Source organism: Tursiops truncatus, chromosome 8 (assembly GCF_011762595.2).
Source record: "Tursiops truncatus isolate mTurTru1 chromosome 8, mTurTru1.mat.Y, whole genome shotgun sequence".
In the NCBI taxonomy this organism is placed as follows: domain Eukaryota; kingdom Metazoa; phylum Chordata; class Mammalia; order Artiodactyla; family Delphinidae; genus Tursiops; species Tursiops truncatus.
This window is the reverse complement of record NC_047041.1, coordinates 48,162,942-48,184,847: the sequence shown is the minus strand read 5'-3', so window position 1 is coordinate 48,184,847 and position 21,906 is coordinate 48,162,942. Positions and strand designations below refer to the sequence as shown.

Here is a 21,906-nt window from a genome sequence, read left to right as displayed (position 1 = left end):
CCTCTGTCAGATGGGGCCAACAATGCCTTTCCAGGCACACAGTGAGGACCAGTGGCAATGAAAGTGAAAGCGCATTCAGATCTTATAAAACTAGGTGATGATTCCCAAGTATTTACCGTGAAGTCCTTTTACATAGCTTGTTTAATCTTCTCAACAAGCTTGTTACATGAGTAATAAGCTCCACTTATGAGATAAGGAAACTGAGGCTCAGAGAGGTTAACATAGCATTCCCATGATCACCCATGTGGTGAGCAGCAGAGCCCAGACTCTAACAGGGACCTGATAGACACCGAGAGCCCACATCTCTAATCACCATACCTTTCCTGACTCTGAACAAATGGATTATCAAGGTGAATGGCTCTTTTACTGGAGAATCCAGGATGCCCAAAGCCAAGAGGCCGACCCCTGCTTATTGCATAGGCAAAATGTTCATAAGGCTGCTTGCATTCAGGCGTATGAAGTGCCTAAGAGAATAATGAAACAGATGGGAAAAGGAAGAACAAAGGCCATTGTCCTGGGCCCCAGAGACTAGCCTGCCTAAACATGATTCAAAAAGTTTTCCATGAACTCAGACCTCACAGATGTTGAATATCAGATCACTGCAGGTAGAAATGTGAACTTCCAGTTATAAAGCATGTCTTCTTGCTAAAAATCGCTTCCCTCCCCCAGGACAAACTCATAAAGAAAGAGAAAAGAATCTGAATTCCTCTCTGCTTCCTGTTTGCCAGGAGGTTTCTTTTTCCCTTCAACTGCAAGGTCCCATTGTTTCTCTCATTTCTTCTTAGCATGCTCTATTTAAACCAGATGGAGCAGTAGCATTTTGAAGCTAGTTCTGAAGCCCAGGGGACACGCATCATAAATAAATAAACAAATGAACAATTCAGCAATTGGTAGGTCAGGCAGGAATGAGTTTAACAACTGAACTGGAAAAGTAGCTGAAAATCTACTCCTTGATGAAAGATCTGAATGTGCCCCAAGTCCTCTCCACTCAACAGGTAACCACACTGCCTTCTTTCAGTGAATCAGGGGCTAGAGAGCACGCAGCAGTGGGGAGGCAGTTACAGAGGGCTCCACAAAAACATCCAGTGAGCCTCTGGCCACTCTGCGTTACCAACATGCTGACACAGTATCCCACGGTTGCTGTGAAATATTCATTCACCGCCTATAAAAGCAAGACATTTTCAAGTGCTGCTTTTCTTTAAATACACTCTCCTTCAAGTCTTACATAATCCAACTATCATCCCATGTGAGGCTTAATTTAAAGGAAACCATACGTTGAGTTAATTCACTGTGAAGGGTTATGGAAGTTATATTTATTTCAGAGAGTCAGCAGCTGTGTAACAGGGTGTCTAATATATGCCTAACCTACTGCCAGGTTCTGGAACACAAATATGAATAGGATCCAGTCTCTGTCCTTAAAAAGTTCATGGCCTCCTCAGAGACAGAAGTGTTCAAAAAGTAAGCGAAAGAAGTGTTACAGGTATTAAGGTAGAAAAAAGTGTATGAAGTGTTTAGTCATCAGCTCTAATGAGGGAAGAAGTATGTGTGGGGAGGTGCAGAGGACAGGGATTATGATTCGGTAAAAGAGAGACCCATCTGTCCACCAAGAAGACCCTAGAAGCTGTTGTCTACGAAGGAGACAAGGTGAAACAGTGGTAGAGAAAGCAGGAAAAATAAGGGCAGCCGTGCACAGTGTCATGAAACAATTAAAGATTAGGGGTCACTGGAGACACTTGAACCTGGCTGGGAAATGGGCTTTGAGGGAGAGAAATGAGAGGCAGGCCTGGGGGTTGGGGCAGAGCCTTTGCTGCCCTGTGGGTCATGTGAAGGAGTGTAGACTCTAGACTTAAACAACAGAGTAAGCATGATCCGATTTGCACTTTAGAAGATCACCGTGGCAACCACGTGAAAGACAAGCTGGAGATGTAGAGGATGGCAGTGGAGAGAACAGTCAGGAGCCTAGAGCAGCAGTCCAGGTGGGAGGGATAGGGCCTGATCTCAGGCAGCAGCAGTGGGGATGTAAAGAAAGGGAAAGAGGGCAGATGCCAAGAAGGCAGAAATCTGGGCTGGAAATAATGAAATCTGGATTCTAGTTGCAGTGTCACTACAATCTCTCTAGGGACCTTACACAAGTCCTTCCTTTTCAGGATCCTGTTTACCAACCTGTCAGGTGAGAGGGAGACATTTTTGTGGCTGTAGGAGAAGGCACCTTATTCGTGTGTTTGGTTATCATTTATTCATTGGGTAAAGTCAGTCAGGGAAGACACTCATTCCTTGATTCAAATTTGGGGTCTTGCTATGAAAAAGAAAAGTGGTAGCACAATGAACTCAAACAAGGGAAAGATGAGACTTGAAATCCGTAAGCACTTGCTGATCGCGAATTACGTGCAAAATGTGCTATAGATAAGATGTAAATGGAAATGATGAAGACATGGTCTCTGCTCTTTGGGAGGGAAATGAAGCAGCCTGTGATTAACTCAATTCAACAAATACTGACTGAATGCCTATGTGCAGAGGATTATGCCTATATATAGAGGAATAAGACACAGTACCTGACATGGAACTCACAGTCACAAGTGGAAGAAGTGCTATTGCTATTAGACAGTTGCAAAGCACTCTGGGAGCCCAGAGAAGAGAATCTGTACTAAGTCCATCTTTGATCTTTGTCACAGAAAACAGAAGTACGAATGCCCCTTTCTATGATCCAAGACTGCTAATAGCTCCCTTCATGAAAGCAGATGAAACAAGAAGTCATTCGCTTTAAATAAAGAAGATCTTTCCACAGGTGAGGTCCTATGTGAGGTGTTCCATCTGAGAGCAATAAGACACGCTCTTTGCCCTCAAAGAAATTACAGATCAGTGTACGTAACATTTTGTATTGTAGGAGGAGGAAGCAGAAGGTTGGATTCTACTCTTTCAAGCAATCCAAAATGCCTTGAATAGCACCTAGCATACAGTAGGTGCTCAGTAAAGGTTCAACTAAAGTGAACAATATCAAATTTGCTACTTAAAGAAAGAAAATGAAGTTGACTCTAAAATAACACATACTTGACATTTAATTATCTAAAGAATTCACTTAGGAAAAATTACTTTTATGTAAGAACTCACGAGTAATTAATCAAACCACATGCAACTGGCTTGTTGTAATACTAATTCAAACAGGTCTACATTCTCAAAGTGTTGGGAAGCAGATGGCATCTAATTTGTTTTAAGAGCCTTTGACCACACTTGGTGCTTTCAGCCAGGATGAGTTCAGTTTCTGAAGCTCTCAAAAAATTAAGAGAGAAATTAACTCCTAAGCCCTTAAATAAAATAAGTGGTTTCTAAATATCTAATCTGGAAAGACCATACTTGGGAATGGTCTTGTTTAGAAAGAAATGGTGTGTATTAGGGGTATGGAAGGAGAATTCCACCAGTAGCCTGGCTAAGAATAGTTGGTGACTTGACAAATGAGATAACATATGTAAAAAGCTTTGAAAAAAAGTAAAGGTGCTAACAGTGCAGGTGGGATTAAAAAAGAACATGCACCACACTGTGATATTTTTTCCTAAACAGAGAGACGCAGAACACTGAGATCCATCTGGAGAAAATTACGACATGTAATTTAAAATCTCTGACCAGTAAGAAATGATTCTAAAGGACTCACAATAGGCTTGGCTCATGGACTCTGCACTCTCCTATAGGTGCAGAGGTGGCCACCCTGTTGCTTACCATTGGGGAGAGAAAGCTATGGTGAAGCACAGTGATTTCACCTAAGAGCTTTTGGTCACTTCTCGCTTGGGTTGACATCTGGCTTCTGCCACTTACTAAGCTGTTAAGACCTTGGACAAGGGACTTCCCTGGTGGCGCAGTGGTTAAGACTCTGCACTCCCAATGCAGGGGGCCCGGATTCGATCCCTGGTGAGGGAACTAGACCCCACATGCATGCTGCAACTAAGAGTTCACATACCAAAACTAAGGAGCCTGCTGGCCACAACTAAGGAGCCTGCTGGCCACAACTAAGAAGCTGGCAAGCCGCAACTAAGGAACCCACCTGCTACAACTAAGACCCGGCACAAGCAAATAATAAAAAAAAAATAAATAAAGACCTTGGACAAGTCACTTAACTTCACTTAAGCCTCAATCCCCATCTGTAAATGAAAACAATAATGCCTATCACATAGGGCTGTTATGGAGAGTACATGAGATAACAGATGTAAACAGCTTAGTACAGTGGCTGGTATATAACAAGAATGGTAACTTTTATTAGTATTATAATTTTATATTATAGTTAACTATTAGTATTAGAATTACTGAAAGGGAAATTTTCTTTCCAAAATTGGCTAAAAAATGTGTTTCAAACATTTCTGAGACTGAAATAAAATATATGGGTGATGAATTTGCAGAAATGAGAGTAGGCATTTCATTTTAATGTAATTGTAATGTACTGAAGAACACAGCAGAATCTTGTGCCAATCACAAACCCTTTATCATAGTAACACTACTTCATGCATGAACCTGGATGTATGCACAGTGTCTTATTAACTATGTACTTAAATGTGCCATTTGGTAACACGGGTCTCCTCTGAATGCTATTTAATGATATAATACAAAGAACAGCCTAGAAGGACCTTGATTTGAATCTCACCTCTGTCACTCAATGACTATGTGAGCTCTAGCAAAACAAAAACCTTTCTAAGTTACCACATCTATAAAATAAAGATAATCATAGTTTGCACGCCTTTTAAAGAATTACATGAGATCATCATCACCAAACCACCATCATCACCGCCACCATCATCATCATCATCTGATCATCTTTACTGAGTTTTTGCTATGCGCCAAGTTCTGGCAGCCTTTACTAAATTATCTCACCCTCACCCATGTTGCCTTCCAGAAGTGTGATTGTAAAGTCAGGGTCTGCAGCCAAGAGTTCAGAACCAGCCAGATGGGAACAGTTCAGTTGACAGGCAGAGGCTGCTAAATGATGACCAAAAATATCAGTAGCTCTCACTGCTTTAGAGGATAGCCAGGTCTTTGACAGGTAGGTAGTGGGTTGCAGACAGAGGTCAAGTTGGGCAGGGAAAATAGTTCTGAATGTACACAAACATCAGACACTTTGGGATCTGCAGTCAAACCTCAAGTTTCCAAGGCTTATCACAAATAACTACTCCCAAAGATGTCTAGAGCAGACATCTAAAGGGGTCCCAATAAAGGCAGACATGAGCAGAGGGATACGACCCCAAATATGTCAAACAGGATGAAAAGGCTGAAGAGAAAAAAACAAAGCACATCAACTTGCTCCACTCTAAACAGTACTCACAAGACTCAGAGCAGGGCATTAGGGAGGAAGTATGAAAGGGAGCAGAAGTAGGGGGCTGATGAACTGGGGAAGCACTGTGGCCTTTATTTCTTTGTCAAATGATCTTCAGATTTCTGTGACCCTTGCGGTCAGAGGCAGGTGGCATAGGGGAATTCTATCTTTCTCTTCACTTTAAGAAAGTTATTTAACCTTCTGGGCTCTGGTTTCATCTTGAAAATTGGTATAATAAAATTATGGTACAATTTACATTGGGTTATTATGTACTTGTAAAAAATAGAGAAGCTTTCTATGTACTGACATAAAAAGCTCTCCAAGACACATCAATAAGTAAAAAAAAAAAAAAAAAAAAAAAAATAGTGCAGAAGAGAGTGTATAGGATGCTTCCTTTGGTGTGAAAGAAAGGAGGTAAAAGAAAAAAAAATATGTGGGCTTCCCTGGTGGCACAGTGGTTAAGAATCTGCCTGCCAATGCAGGGGACACTGGTTCGAGCCCTGGTCCGGGAAGATCCCACATGCCGCGGAGCAACTAAGCCCGTGCGCCACAACTACTGAGCCTGCGCTCTAGAGCCTGTGAGCAACAACTACTGAGCCTGCAACTACTGAGCCTGCGTGCCACAATTACTGAAGCCACATGCCTAGAGCCTGCGCTCCACAACAAAAGAAGCCACCACAATGAAGCACGTGCACTGCAATGAAGAGTACCCCCCGCTCGCCGCAACTAGAGAAAGCCCGTGCACAGCAATGAAGACCCAACACAGCCAAAAATAAATAAAAATAAAATTAATTAATTAAAATTAAAAAAAAACACACAGGAGGGAAAATCCTGAGATTCTTTTAAAAAAAAAGTGTGTGTGTATATATAATTTGCTGTATTTGTAAAGGAAGCTCAAAAAAATACACAAAAAACTAAAAATAGTGGTTAAGTATGTGGATGATAAAAGGGGAGGAAAAAACTTTTCAACAAGTACTTTAGAAAAATCAAAAATTTAAATTATTTTAAATAATAAATTGAAGATAGCAATTAGTATATATATCATAACACTGTTTTAAAAAGTAGATGAACTCATGTATTTAAAGAGCTCAGCGTGACGCCTAACACTTAGGAAGCATTAAATACACGTTAGTGGGGATTATCATCTCTTTTTGAGAAAGGAGGAGGGAGCTCTTCCTTGGCCTCTACTTTCAGCTCAAAGGTCAAAAGAGTTGGAGACAAGTTGCAGGAGCCTGGTTACTGGGGCTCTCACTGGGGCTTAAGGAGCAGAAAGGCTCCAATGACCTGGCTTCCTCCCTGGTCATCCAGCCCTGTTCCCTGGGGTTCAGGGGAAAAGGCTCACCCAGAAATAAAGATGGAGCTCTTACCCAGGAACTATAACACAGTAGACTGAAGTATGGAAAGACAGAACTACAATTCCAACATAGACCAGATCTGTGCATGACTCCAAGGGTTAGAAATTATTTAAAAACAGGCATGCCTCAGAACAAAACATGAGAAAAGATGCACAGATGTCAGTGAAATGTCACTTTCTTCCACTGTGCTGCTAAAAAAGGTTTCTATGTCCTTAAGGCATAAATCTCAGTGGATTAATTGGAAATGCCACAATGGAATGAGAATAAAAGTAAAAAACTGACTCTGAATAGGTCCTTTATACAGTCACAAAATTAATAATCTACATTTCTTTTATTCCCATCTGCACTGAAAAAAGATTTAATCATCAGATACAAAACATAAGAAATTATCATGAATCACAAGTACTCAGGTATCGTAACCTAAACAATTGTTCTAGTGTTGCCTGTTTTACCTAGGGTTATGCTAAGTGGCTGACAAAATAAAGACTCTAAATCTTACTTCCTTTAGGATTAAAACACATAGTATTTGGAACATAAAAAAGTACCATTTTAAGCACTTGTTGAAATAGCACACAACAGGATGTCTTGATTTTGTTAGATGCTTCCTTTAAGTAGGTTCTATAAAAGGAGCAAGAAGGCAGGGGTCCAGGAGATGGTGATGAGGCACCCCTTGTGAAGCTGCCATATTGTTAGCTATGGTAGTTAAGAATTCCAGCTCAGAAAGTAGACAGATTTGAGCACAAATCCTAATTCTATCAATCATTAGTTGAATAACTTCAGGCAAGTTACTTAACCTTGCTGAAGTTCAATTTTCCCATCAGTAATATAGAGATAAATACAACTTCTACCTTACAGGGATGTTCTGGGGATCAAAAGAGATAAAGTATTTAAGACGCTTAGCACAGTGCCTGGCATTTACTAGACAGCAGATGATCAGTAAATGTTAGCCCTTATCATTATCTTTTCATTCATTCATCCATCCACTAAACTATTATTGATGAGGGACCATTTCAGGTCAAGCTTTGGGTTAGGCAAAGGAAATCCAGGAAGAATAAGACAAAGTCCCTGAACACAGGAAGTTCTCAGCGCAGCATGGGGAGAGGAACAAAAGAAGGCACTAAGGCCTAGGGAATTTTATGATAGAAGTCAGCACTAGGCAACTGAGGCATAAAGAGTAAGCACTACAAGGATGAGGAAGGGGCTTCAAGGAGGAGTTGATGCTTGATATAGGGCTGCAAGCATGTATACATACAAGCCCTTTGGGACAAAGGCAACAGAAAGGCACAGACACTGGTAGGGAGGGGCAAGAAGAAAAGTGTGAACAGGTCCCAGGGAATGAATAAGCCAGGCTGAGGTAAGGTCAGAGAGGGCCAGAAGGTTCATCACCATCACACAGGGCTGAGTATATAAAAAAGTTTCTGTAATTTGGTGTGTTTGACAACTCTTCTTTAATTAGAAGTCGAGAGGTAGTCAGCACTGTCCTGTCAGGGGAGTATCTCAGGAGTGCTCCATATTATTATGGTGAGAAGATAATTTTGTACTACCTTTGCCAACCTTAGAATTTATCTGCTGAAAGAGCAGCTTGCCTGATCTTGCCAGGAACTTATCCTTCTTTGCAAACTCAGTGTTGGCTTGAGATAAGAACTTGTCAGCAAATCGCCCCTCCCCCCACTTTTATTTTGCTTACAAATCTTCTCTTAAATAGGTAGTTTACTTCAGTGTAAAAGAATTTAAGTGTCAGTATTGGCTAAAAATATATTTTTTTTGAAAGGGGATGTTGTGAAATGGAAGGGATGGAGACACAGAAAATTTCAAATATCTTCCGCTACTTAACAATGATGTAAAGTTGGGAATTTTTTTAACCTTTGGGAATCTCAATTTCTTTATCTATAAAGAGGTAGAATTCAACCCATCTCATGAAGTGGAATAATTAATGCCAAGTATCTACTACCAAGCCTGACACAGCTCTCTGCAGCTGGTGGCTATCATTACTGCCTATAAAAGTAAAGTAGGTGATTTGGACAGCAGCCTTGCAAGACAGAAATCTGAGTCTGTTAAGGCAGAAGATGTGGGTGGAGGTGGAGAAAGCCAGGTCAACTTGCACCTCTAAACTGTACCATGCTCTGGCTGGGCAGGACCCAGTGAAAGCTCTACTTCCTGTGTGTTGAACACAGGTTGGACACACTCTGATCTCTCTCTCTCTCTCCGTACAATGAAGCTTCACGAACCAATAAAGGTTAACCAAAGTATTTTCTTTCAGAAGTTTTCAAGTTACTTCAGGTCTCCAGAGCTGAAGCAGTAGGAAGAGTTAACAGATGAGGCTTGTTAAATACAAGCAATTTTTCTGTAGTCCATACAAATGTACTTAGGAGAGTATGTGATGGAAAGAGAGCAAATGCACTGTTGGTAAGAAATTGCAGTTCTTCCCAAATGCACTATAAATGATAACATAATGATGCACCAATCCAGACCCCAGTGGGGAAAATACATTATCTTCTATAGTACATTTGTGCTGTTCAAGCGTTTCACAGACATGACTGAACTCTCATCAAGCCCTAGGAAAATCACATGCTCTAACCTTTAATCCAGTATCTTTAACTGGTAAAACTTATTACCTCTGTAGCCTATAAATGTGTTTTTAATGAAGGTCACTTATGATGGACTATAAAGGGAATCTCCCCTAACAACACATCACAGTGACTTCCCTGGCAGTCCAGCGGTTAAGACTTTGCCTTCCGATGCAGGGGTGTGGGTTCAATCCCTGGTCTGGGAGCTAAGATCCCACATGCCTCGTGGCCACAAAATCAAAACGTAAAACAGAAGCAATACTGTAACAAATTCAAAAAAGACTTTAAAAAGTGACTTAGCTAACAGGGAGCTTCCTAAAAACAAAAAACAAAAACAACACATCATAGAAATCCCATAATCTGGATCCTGTAAACCCACTGATGAAAACAAATAGTAACCAAAAAACAAAATGGTACTTTTTTAACCTAGGTACTTGAACTGCAATATTTAATGAAATAATACACATGAAAATCTCAGAAAAAAATTAGATTCCAAATAATCTATCATTTCCATGCCAACTATCTTGAAAAGACTTGATTTTTAGAGGAGTGACAAATGTTATCATCCCACATAAATGACCCATAACATCTAATACTCATCCTGACAATATTATAGTGAAAAAAAAAATCAGAAACAACCGGAAAGTTTAATAATGGCAAATTGGCTAAACCAATAGTGTCAATTCCACACAATGGAATCCTAGATTTCTTTAAAATTCACTTTTACCAAAAAAATTAAAAAGTAAGGACATGAAGAAATGATCACAAAACACTGTTAAAAGAAAAAAGAGGGGGACTACCCTAGTGGCACAGTGGTTAGGAATCCGCCTGCCAAGGCAGGGAACAAGGGTTTGAGCCCTCGGCCGGGAACATCCCACATGCCGCAGGGCAACTAAGCCCGTGCGCCACAACTACTGAGCCTGTGCTAAAGCCCACGAGCCAGCGTGCCTACAGCCAGTGCTCTGCAACAAGAGATACCACCGCAATAAGAAGCACGTGCACCACAACCAAGAGTAGCCCCCGCTCGCCCACCACAACTAGAGAAAGCCCTCGTGCAGCAAGGAAGACCCAACACAGCCTACAATGAATTTATTAAAAAAAAAGAAAAGAGGTTATCATCTTACTATATACGTATGAATCCAATTTCATAGAATATAGAAAAAAATTGTAAAGACCACAACAAAGTCAATAGGTATTATTTTCTGTTTTTTCTTATTTATTGTTATAATTAGAAAAGCCCAATTAAAATTCTTTTAACATATTTAATCTTCTAAGTAAAACTTTGGTGGGAGGTGGAGGTGTGGAAAAGAATGCATCTGAAAACATGAAAAATTTTGCTGACATTAAAAATGTTTGTAACACATGTCAAATAACATTGTTAAGTACTTATCTATAATGTAACTAAAATGAACCAGGATAGGAAGGTTTACATATAATACAACCCACCCTACACATTTCATGGACAGAAACAGGACTGAAATAAAATGAGCCAAAATGTCAAACAGTGGTGTCTCTGAGGAGTAAAAATTATAATTTCTTTTGTCCTTTCTTTCTTTTTTCAACATGCTTCTTTCTGTCTCTTCCAAATTTTTAACCATGAACATGTAATGCCATTATAATCAGAAAAGTTACTTTTTAAAAAAAGTTATAACTTAGCAGGAAAAAAAAATTAACCTAACCTTAAAGTCACTAAAATATTAAGTTATATAGAATAAACTTCTGACCCTGACTCCAAATCTATTTTACTTTCCATACTGCTAACATATAAAAAAAAACTATGTAAATCTAAGAAAAAAAATGCCTACATCAATTAAATAAGGTAGAAACATTCAGTCTCTACTTAACTCCATTGTTATTTTTTAAAGTGCGTCATTAGGGCTTCCCTGGTGGCGCAGTGGTTGAGAGTCCGCCTGCCCATGCAGGGGACACGGGTTCGTGACCCGGTCCGGGAGGATCCCACGTGCCGCGGAGCGGCTGGGCCCGTGAGCCATGGCCGCTGAGCCTGCACGTCCGGAGCCTGCACGTCCGCAGCCTGCACGTCCGGAGCCTGTGCTCCGCAACGGGAGAAGCCGCAGCAGTGAGAGGCCCGCGTACCGCAAAAAACAAAAAAAAGTGCGTCATTAAAAGACCTACAAATCCCCTGGTAATTAATTCTCTTTGCGAAAAAAAAAACAGTAACAAAAACAGACTCAAAAGCATATAAAAGCTTATTTTATATGGAAAACTAGATCTAATGCTTTAAAGGCAAAGGAAAGTAGATTTGCAGTCATTATACAAACCAACAAAATTTTCTTCCCTTAAAAATTCCTTCAGTAATTTTTATTAAGCTCTTATTCCATGTTAGGTATTGTTCTAGGTGCCAGGGATATAAGGATGTCTACAAATGAGATTAGAGACCATGCATTCCTTTCACAGGACATATTAAAGCAATGGCCAGATGACCAGTTGGCAAACATGTCATGTCATACAGGGGATCCAATTGTGTGAGGTGGCAATGATCTAGATGACCCATTTTTTAGTCTGGAAACCTCTCATGCCCACTACCCATTCTCCCTCCCTCCCTCTGCCCATTTCTATAATCCCTTAGAAAGCAGAGCCTGATTCAAAGGTTGGCATGTAATAGTTCATTTTGAGCAGTGATCTCAGGGAAGAGGAGGAATCAGGGAGAGTGAAGAGAGAAGGAGGGAAAGGCAATACCAGGATGTGGCATCAGGCTATTCACTGTTGTGGGTAACTGGGATTCAATCCTCTGGGACCTTTTGAGGAGCATCCATCATGCCATGCAGAACTCTCTCTCCAAGGGGTGAGGAGGGGAGCCTCTATCCACCAGTTCCTCCCACCCCCAGACCTCCAACTGCCAAGAGTTGCCACATGGGGTGTCAACTCCCTTGCACTTCCAGTTTTGTGCATGCTAGAGTGGTGAGTGAACTCCTGGGCAGAAAGCAGAGATAGGTGTGGCAGCTGAGGCAAGGTGGTGTCAGGTTACACGTGTGTGAAGGTGGTGGCTGCAGCCAAACAGACATGAGGCTGAGCATACAGAAGGCACCACCTGTAATGTTCCTATAAGCCATACGAGGGCATGATAATAATAATAGTGACTAACATACACTTAACATATAGACATTTTGCCTATATGTTATCACTTAATCCTCCAAATAAACTCCTCCAAAAAGTAAATTCTACTTTCATCTCTTTTTTTTTTTTGGCTTAAACAATAGAAATTTATTTCTCACAGTTCTGGGGACTAGAGGTCCAAGATCAAGGTGTCAACAGGTTTGGCTTTTTCTGTGGCCTCTGTCTTTGCCTTGCAGATGGCCACCTGCTCACAGTGTCCTCACAAGGACCTTCCTCTGCACACACACCCCTGGGGTCTCTTTGTGTGTCAGAATTTCATCTTCTTATTAGCACACGAGTCAGACTGGATTAGGGTTCACACAGCTTCATTTTACCTCAGCCACATCTTTAAAGGACTCATCTCCAAATACAGTCACATTCTGAGGTACTGGGACTTTAGGGCTTCAACATACAAATTTTGGGGAGGACACAATTCAGCCCATAACAACATGCAAGAGATTTACTAGGGGAAATATCTGTGAAAGATAAAACGGAGCAAGGGAAGGTGGGATAGTTAGTCTGAAAACGGTGACACAGGACCCGACGCCTATGAAGGAGAGGGAGAAGACTAAGTAGACAGCATTTCAGCCTGCAGCACAGTTTGAAAAGTTCAAGTTAGGCTGATGGTAATCCTTCAGCCAAAGCTGCCCATCAGAGGAGTCCCAAACACCGCGGCAATGAAGATGCATTAGTACTCCTGCCATGTGCAGTCAGTGATAACTCAGACAATTACAGGTACATAAATAATTCAGGTTGGGGATCAGTTCTTACTGGTTTCTTTGGGAAGTGTCTCCAGTCCACCCTGACTATTCCGCCGCACTTAATTTTGTTCCTGGACCCATGTGCCTAGCTCTCCAAGATGTTTATATACATCTTTTTCAGCTTCTGAATCTGGTTCATTCTCTCACGTTTTACTACACTCCTTTCCTTTCTGTCTTCTATGGCTCACTTATTATTTTTTTCAGAGGAACATCTGGTTCAGCTTTTAATAAAACAATTATTTACTGAACTGAATTGATTATGGGCAAGAAACAGTAGCAGGTGCTGGAAATTTATGCCATAATGGCCCACTATCTTGGGAGAAAACAAGCCTTCCCTTCTTATCCAGAATCAGAGGTACCTGTGCACTCTTTCATTTATGATATATAGGGCACAAACACATTTACCCAGAGGATTCTACATTCAAGTAATTTTAGCACCATATCTGATATTAGTAGGGGCTGCAGAGAACCTTGCACACCTAGGTGTTCAGGAAATATTATGCTTCAGTACCTATATAGGCACACAGGTAATATTCTACCTATGTAGATATATAGGTAGTTACTACTATATATTAATTCCAAAATATCTTCAAAACATCTAGCATAGTGAATTTAACATTTTTCAATAGAAAGGCCACATTAGCTGACCAGAAACCTAAAGGATACCATTCTTTACTCAGAAATCTAACAGATCTCTGAGGGCTGCCACTTGAAATTTCTCCTCACTTTTATGTGTTAAACTTCTTATTGGCTAGGGACCACAAAACGAAGTTCCTGTTGAATTCGTGAAGGCAAGAAATAAACGATGGGAAAAACAAATATCAATACCCAAAAGGGTTCTTTATTTATACATTTCCTCTACCACTGGCATGCCTTGGTCATTTACAAACCTAATCTGGAGCCAAGTTACGAACCTGATTTGAGAGAGACAGGCCTGGAAAGGTTAAGGCCTTGGCCAGCAGTTTATCATTAACCGGAAAGGGAAACCTGGCATTTCCCTTTCCACCAAATGACTTCTTAACCGGCCATCTTTCTTGAACACACAATTCATTTACAGTCTTGCTATGAAACTGTGAAGCTGCTCTCCTACCGTGACTTGGGGAAGGGAAGCAAGAAGCACACCCACAAAACGGCACCATCAGCTAATTTTTCATGAATAACAGAAAGAGCACCGAACAATCTGAATCCCGGATCCAGAGCTGTGGGTCACCAGGTCGAAAACTTGTAGCGGAGACTGGGGGGGGGGGGGGGGGGGGGGGGGGGGCGGGCGGGGAAGAGGAGTGGAAGTAAATGCTAGTAAAATTACCTTGACAGCGCAGAAACTTGAAGACTTTTCTACCGACTAAAACCCACCAACTTTTCTCAACAAACGAGCCATGGGAGGCGTGGGCTGAAGCGAACGGACTTGCCCGCGGCGACGAATCAGAAGCACCCATCTCCGTCACCTTCCACTCGAGTCTGGAAACCCGCGCACCGAACCCCCGGAGGAAGTCCGCGCCGGAGCCGGAAGAGCGCGGAATCCCGCGAGAAGCTGCGCGCGGGGAGCGCGAGGAGAGACCGCGATCATCGAAAATGCTCAGGTGCGCGTAGTGGAGCTGGCGAGGTACCTATCAAATCAGGGTTCAGACAGCCCAACTCTCCGTTCAAGTTCCCCAGCTGCCAATCTTGGGACGGGTTCACACCTTCTCTAAAGAGCTAACTCTCACCACAGGCCTTCCGTTCTGAGCACCCCTAACCACCAGCGATTTAAAACAGAAGAACCTCACCTCTTTTTTAAACACGGAGGAAACAGGTTTCGAGAAGAAGCTAAGCAGTCTGCCTGAGGTCATCCAATAAATGGTGGACTGAAGATGAGGCCGAAGCACCTGCTGCAGAGCCCCAGTATAATACTGCCTCTCCGTGCCTGTGAGCATCCAAACGGCTCCAAGACTGGAAAGCGGAAGTAGGAATCAGTTGCCCTTCACAGTTCCTGTTTCTATATCTGTCTCTGACCACTGCGAGTTCCTTGAGGGCAGAGATTGTGCCTGACTTGTGCTTATCTCCAGTACCCAGCAGTGCATGAAATATAACAAGGGCCAATGCTTGTTGAGCCTAGTTGAGTGTCTGTTCCCCACAGTGGACTGGTGCTTCTTGAGAGCAGAAACCATTGTCTTATTCATCTTTATTTCCCGGCACCCAGCGCATGTTTGTTGACTCTAACAGAAAGGAATTAACTGAAAGGCAGAACACATTGTGGTTAAGAATATGTGGACTTTCTGTCAGATGGGCCTGGATTAGAGCCCCACCTTTGATACTTAATAGCTTACGATCTTGAACAAACTATGTAATAATCTCTCTAGGACAGTGCTCTCATCTGTAAAAAGGCATGATACTAAACTGCATTCTCATCACGGGGTTATTGTGATGATTACATGAGATGCATACAAAAACATTCATCAGTAGAGCCTGGCAAATGGCCAACATGCAATAAACATTAACTATTATCATCATTACTATAAATTCTATACTGTTAGTGTTTACACTACATTTGGAGTTCCTAAACTATTAGATTCAAGGACCTTTGGAATATCCATGATGGCATATATGGGAAAAGTTCTAGAACACAAAGAACCTAGTAGATGGACAATATCTGGCACATAGGTGGTGTTCAAGAAATATTTGTTGAATATTAAATAAAAGAGTGAGCCACATATGCTTTTGGCGATAATCATCAGCCCACACACTGAAAATGAGTAAAAGCATTAAAGGTTGCTAACTAACTAACATCCAACAGGGAGAAAATGTCAAGTGTTCCAAGTTCTGACTATAAACATAGAGGAGGAACAGCTATATAACCTACAGAAGGTATGAAGCCATAAAACAAGGCCAAAAACTGGGGACTTATTCTCAAGACAATATGATCACAAATTTCTTTTAATATTTGGCCTTGTATATCCCTCCAAATTAAATATCACTTGTATTTTATGGTCAAAAATTGCTTACTTTGCAATATTTCCTGTCGTGTTTTTATTACAGAACTATATATATTTTTTAAAGTACTGCTTAATTAATTATAATTTGAGTTTAGATTCTGAAGACTTTAGGATCTATTTTAGAGACGTTATTTGATGGGATTTGGACCTCAGATTCTGTGGGAGAAATTAGATGATCGAAGGTCAATGCCCAAGGTGGTATGGTGATAGTAGACACTCTCTCCAGGTCATGACAGAAAGACCCAGTTCGCATCCTGGCTTTTCCACATATTACTTGAGTGACCTTGGACAAATTATTTCCTATCTCTGGGTCTGTTTTTTGCAATTTCTAATATGAGGGGGCTGTTGCCCATTTCCCTGACTTCACCTGATAATTTATTGGAAGGACATATGCAGAGTTCCTGGCGTGTGGCACGTATTCAATCACTGCCAGTTCCCATCCTCTTTTAAAGGTAAGAGATGAGCATGACACCTGTGGTAGCTGCCAATAATATTCATTCTCTTAGGCTCCCCTCTCAATCTAGGGTATGCAATCCTTCATCAAGAAAGAGTCTTCCTGAGAGGAGGAAACCTTTTTCTCAAATCAGAAGTGCGTATGACCAAATTTTACAAAAAAAAATTTTTTTAACAAGACAGCTCATTAGGCAACAAACCACAGTGTAAAGTTCAGCTCAACCTCACCGTGCTTTCTGGCTAGCTAATCTGGGCAGACTTTTAAGTCATGTTGGCTGGAAGATGAATATAGTGTTTCATTCGGCATCATTACAAATACCACCCTGGTGCTGGTAATATTCTTTGGACTGCCCATGATGCTTGGTGGCTAAGCTGCAAGTCAAGAGTTTAATTTAGCTTTCTGAGCATCTGCAGGTTTTGTTTTCAACAGAGAACTTCAGGTTACATAACTGTCTTGGCTTCTGCTTCAGAAGGTGAACCTTGACTCTCTAAATTAACTGTCGATACAGATCCTCAGGAGCAGAGCTTGTTGTACCTGGAAGCAGTTTCCCCCCAAATCACTTGGAAGGTAACAAGATGGCTCTTGACCTCTTTAGATGCTTGGCAGAAGCAGCAGGAGAAAGAACATTCTAAGCATAACTAGGTAGTCATTAAAAGGAGAGGTACAGCCTAGAAATCAGGCTAGGCTTTCTTTTTTCAAACTCTTTCTAACTTTACCGTGATGCTGTCCACACCCCACTGGACTGATCTGCTCCCTGTTACCAGTCACTGTTGTGGGTAGGCATTTTGCCAAGGGTTTTAGAGAAGGGTGTTAACCAAAGAGAAATGTAACATGATGAAAATGGGGCCCCTGGGAGCACATGGAAGCAAATGAGAGAGGAATACAAAGTGAATACACTGTTCTGTTTAACACATGCGAAATCAGGTTTGAATTAACACCTAACCCCAGCCCACAAGGTGCTTTCCATCTACTCAAGGGGACAGCACATTTCATTGTGACATGCAAAGTGCTAAGATGAACAATTTTTAGGAACATAGAGGAGGAATATTGGAAGAAGGGGGTAATCAGAGACTAATTAACAATAATATACAGTTCATATAATATGGGCCTATTTGCAGATACGGATGATATAATCAAAGCCTGAAGCTGGTACAAGGATGTTCATATAGTTAGTATAATTCAGGGCTTAGTCTTGTATCTAAATTTTCTGACTTCAAATCCTGTGTGTTTTCCCAGTAGTGACAGGAAGCCAAGGGCATGCAGAGTGGTTTCATATCAATATGCTACAGAAATGGAACTAAAATGTAAAGGGCTGGCAGGAGGAGGGTGGGGGAATTTGTTTTTAGTGAGTATATGAATTTCTATGTTACAAGATGAAAAAGTTCTAGAAATCTGTTGCACAACAATGTAAGTATACTTAACATTACTGAACTGTACATTTAAAAAATAGCTAAGGTGCTAAATTAATGTTATGTGTTTTCACCACAATAAAAAACCCCTAAGGGCTTCCCTGGTGGCGCAGTGGTTGAGAGTCCGCCTGCCAATGCAGGGGACACGGGTTCGTGCCCCGGTCCGGGAAGATCCCACATGCCGCGCAGCGGCTGGGCCCGTGGGCCATGACCGCTGGGCCTGCGCGTCCGGAGCCTGTGCTCCGCAACGGGAGAGGTCACAACAGTGAGAGGCCCGCGTACCGCAAAAAAAAACAAAAAAAAACAAACCAAAACAAAAAAAACCCTAAAATGTAATATTATACTAATAATTATAACACTAATTATAACATTAATAAAGTGTTATAATAACATAAGTACGCCAATAACTGCCATCGATAATATAATAAATATAACTGATATGTATAGAGCCCTAACTGCATGCCAGGAGCTGTGTTAAACATTTAACGTGGACTATCTCACTTATTCTAACAGCTCTTTTTGACAAATCCAAAGTTTAGATTAGGTAACATGCCTAAGGTCCCACACAGCTAGAGTGTGAGCTGGCCTGACTGTAAAACCATGGCCTCAACAGTCACTTCCCACACCAACTCTCCTGTACTGAACTGTGCAATCGAAGTATGCAATTCAAAATCAGATACACATTCCTTCTTGTCTCATGCACACATGGAGAACTAGATAAAGATGACAACTCGCCAAAGGTCAACATGAAGTCACTGATAAACTGTTTAAAGGACAGGGATATAGATGCTGTGACCACTCTGGTTGGTAGAGGCTCTGCACTGCTGAGGGTTAGTCAGATAACCAGCCTCCCAGTGTTCCTTCTTCTCATTTAGATACCCCTGTTGCAACATTTGCTTCAGAAGGAGGTCTTCCCAGGTAACGAGATGATGTCTGTCTGTGACCTGACATCAAATGAGTCACTTCACTGTCATCATGTAGCAGGCACCTCAGTATAGATCAAGTTCACCCTGTGGGAGCCCTGAAAGTTTCCTGATGAATTTTCTATTTCTTCTGAAGTAATTGTGTTTAACACCCCAGGCTGACTAATATCAGTGTGTGACCAAGTTAAGTACCGAGCTAGCCAGCTTTTGCAGTTGTGAAGGCAGAAAAACACAACTGGACAATGAAAAGAAGGTCACTGTACAAATACCATGTCTCAACTTCAGGCAGAGAGGGCAAACTATGAGCTTGGGGTGTTTCCATTGCCGCCTTTGTATTTGGGTTTACAGGGAGCCTTGCTAATGAAAGTATGCTCCATGGGCAAGCAGCAGCAGCAAATCACCTGGGAGCTTGTTAGCAACAGAAAACTCAAGCCCCCTCCCAGAGCTACAGAATAGGAATCTGCATTTTGAAATGATCCCCTGGTGATTCATATGCACATTAATATTTCAGAAGCTCTGATATTAAAAACATGCACATTCTTACTTTTAAGAATTTAGTGTTTACTAAATGTTTAATTGCAAACTAAATTACTGCATAAAAAGGAAACGATAATTGAATATACTAGGCAAGATTATCATACTAGTTTCACAATGCTTTCACATGGTTTTTCTACTTTAATCCCTTTAACAACCTTTATCTCCCCTATCTTCTTACTGATAGAGGTATGGTCCAAAGAAGGTAAAAAGATCCACATCTCTAGGGCAGGATTTGAACCTGGCACTCTGGCTCTAGATCCCCAAACTTTCCCTGTAAATCACACTACCTCACTCAATGAATTCAGAAGATCACTCAGAATGGTCAGAAAAAGTAGGACTTGAACTGATACTTGAAGAATGGGTGAGGTTTGCAGAAAAGAAGGATTTCCAGAGCAGAGAAACAGCAAGCACATGAGCACTTGGAGACTGGCATGTGAAAGGAGAAGGCTGTAGAAAATATTTAAATGTAGGGGTCATGTCCCCACAAGAGAAAGAGGAAGAAAGAATGAAATGAGAGAAACCAGACCATGGAGGGCCTTAAAAGCTAGGCCAAAGGGTGTGGCTATTTGGTAACTCAACATAAGGAATGAAATTTCAGAAGATAAGTTATTCCAGTTTTATCCATTAGGCTTTTCTTGTAGATTTTACTATGCAATGGTAAATATACTTTAAAAATGAGATGGATACATTCCAAGAAACACATTGGAAAACTCTACACTACTGCACATGACAATTGCACCTTCTGTAATTCTGCACCTGCTTCATCAACTGTTGGCTATATCCCAAGAGACCTGACATCACTGTTTTCTGACAGGGGCACAGAGGATTTGCCAGAGCACTTGAAAATGTGTGAGGATGAAGAGAGCATTGGCTAGGAACACAGATGTCTTTTAAGTAGGGCACTGCGTGGATGATTCATCTCTAGCATATCAAAAGAATGTGGAGTAAGTAATGTTGTCAGAGTGGACCTGAAAATATACTATTAGGTCGATGCTGTGCAAGTGAGAATGTTTTTCTATGAAGGGTCACATATACAGAGCAAGTTGGTTCTTGAGCAATTTAACAAAACATAGATGGTTGCTGTTTAAATTAAGAACAGGAAACACATAAGTTAACTGTATATACACTAAAAAAAAAAAGTAGTTTAATAAAATGTGAAGATTAAGAAGGAAAACTGAGAAAGAAGAGAAGGGACTAAAATGTAAATAGATGCCAAGGAAATGGGGAGAAAAGATAAAGAAGGAATAAGAGGAGGAGATGGTACAATGGGAAGATGATTTACTGAAAGTTATTTAGGTTTTTAATACCCACTATCTACTATAATAATGTTCTAACTCCATGTGGTAGATATTATACCCATTTCACAGAAAAAGAAACTGATACTACTAGAGATTGAGTAATTTGCCCAAAATTACATTGATGGTAAGTGGTAGAACTGAAATTCAAACATTGAATCCACTTAACCCCTAGGAGGCACTGAAGCCAAACCATGTTACTGACTTCTCTAACATCTGTTTCCTCATCTGTAAAATGAGCTAGTACCTGTAAAGCTACTGGATACAGTAAGCTCAACAAATAATAGCTATCAACCCTTTGAAAAGGATTAGTTAACAGACTACTGATAACTACAGTTCTAAAGCCTCCTTGCCTCCGGGTCCAAGTTTGAGAATCAAAAACTCTCGGGCTTCCCTGGTGGCACAGTGGTTGAGAGTCCGCCTGCCGATGCAGGGGACGCGGGTTCGTGCCCCGGTCCAGGAAGATCCCACATGCCGCGGAGCGGCTGGGCCCGTGAGCCATGGCCTCCGAAGCCTGTGCTCCACAGCGGAGGAGGCCACAACAGTGAGAGGCCCACGTACCGCAAAAAAACAAAAACAAAAAGAAAAAACAAAAAAAACTCTCTCTCGGGAATCCTAGATGTTTTGGCAAAGAATCCTCAAATCTACCAGGCACCAAATATTCCCTAGACTGAATCAACAATGTCTCCTACGTATACGTCCTACTAAATGTTAAATGTACATAGGTTACACTGTGACTAATTAAATATACATCAAGTTTAATTTCATGTGTCATTGTATCAGTAAATATTATCTCTATCAACAAATCCTAAAAACCAGAAAGGGAGTCTTTGTATTCAAAAAGCCTGGGAAGGACCAGGAGTGTAATCCTTACAGTATTCCACACAGAGGAAGGGAGTGAGAGCAGCCAGTGAGACCTACATGTGACCTTTCTACCCCTTAGACTAAGGATCCTCACCTCTGTCTCCTTAATGATTATCCTCCCTCCTATCCATTCTTTTCACAGCAGAGATAAGAGATTTTTTCCTAATGGCAATATTGATCCTGTCACTTTCCTACTTAAAACCATTTAACTGGCCCCACTGCCTTCAGACCAAAGATCAAACTCCAGCTGGGCATAAAGATCCTTGTATGATCTGGGCCCTCCTTAGCCATCCACGCTCCACCAGACACGGGTCTAAACTCCAACCTATTGAACTGCTTTCACTTCCAAGGACAAGAGCTCC

At 41.3% G+C, this 21,906-nt stretch overlaps 1 protein-coding gene across 7 annotated transcripts in view; it reads right to left on the bottom strand.

The window, feature by feature from the left end:
* The window catches only part of DLG2 (discs large MAGUK scaffold protein 2), a 2,041,254-nt gene that overhangs the window by 211,852 nt on the left and 1,807,496 nt on the right, over positions 1-21,906 (bottom strand). The window contains exon 1 of one of the 7 annotated variants that reach the window (XM_019948683.3): positions 14,857-14,876. The exons of 5 other annotated variants lie outside the window; for them this stretch is intronic. Coding sequence is in view for 1 of the 2 variants with exons in the window: in XM_073808351.1 (XP_073664452.1) it covers positions 14,397-14,526 (130 nt within the window). In the remaining variant the exon portion in view is untranslated. Of the gene's footprint in view, positions 1-14,396; positions 14,541-14,856; positions 14,877-21,906 lie in introns of those variants that run through there. One more of the 7 variants, XM_073808351.1, reaches the window with a different exon arrangement.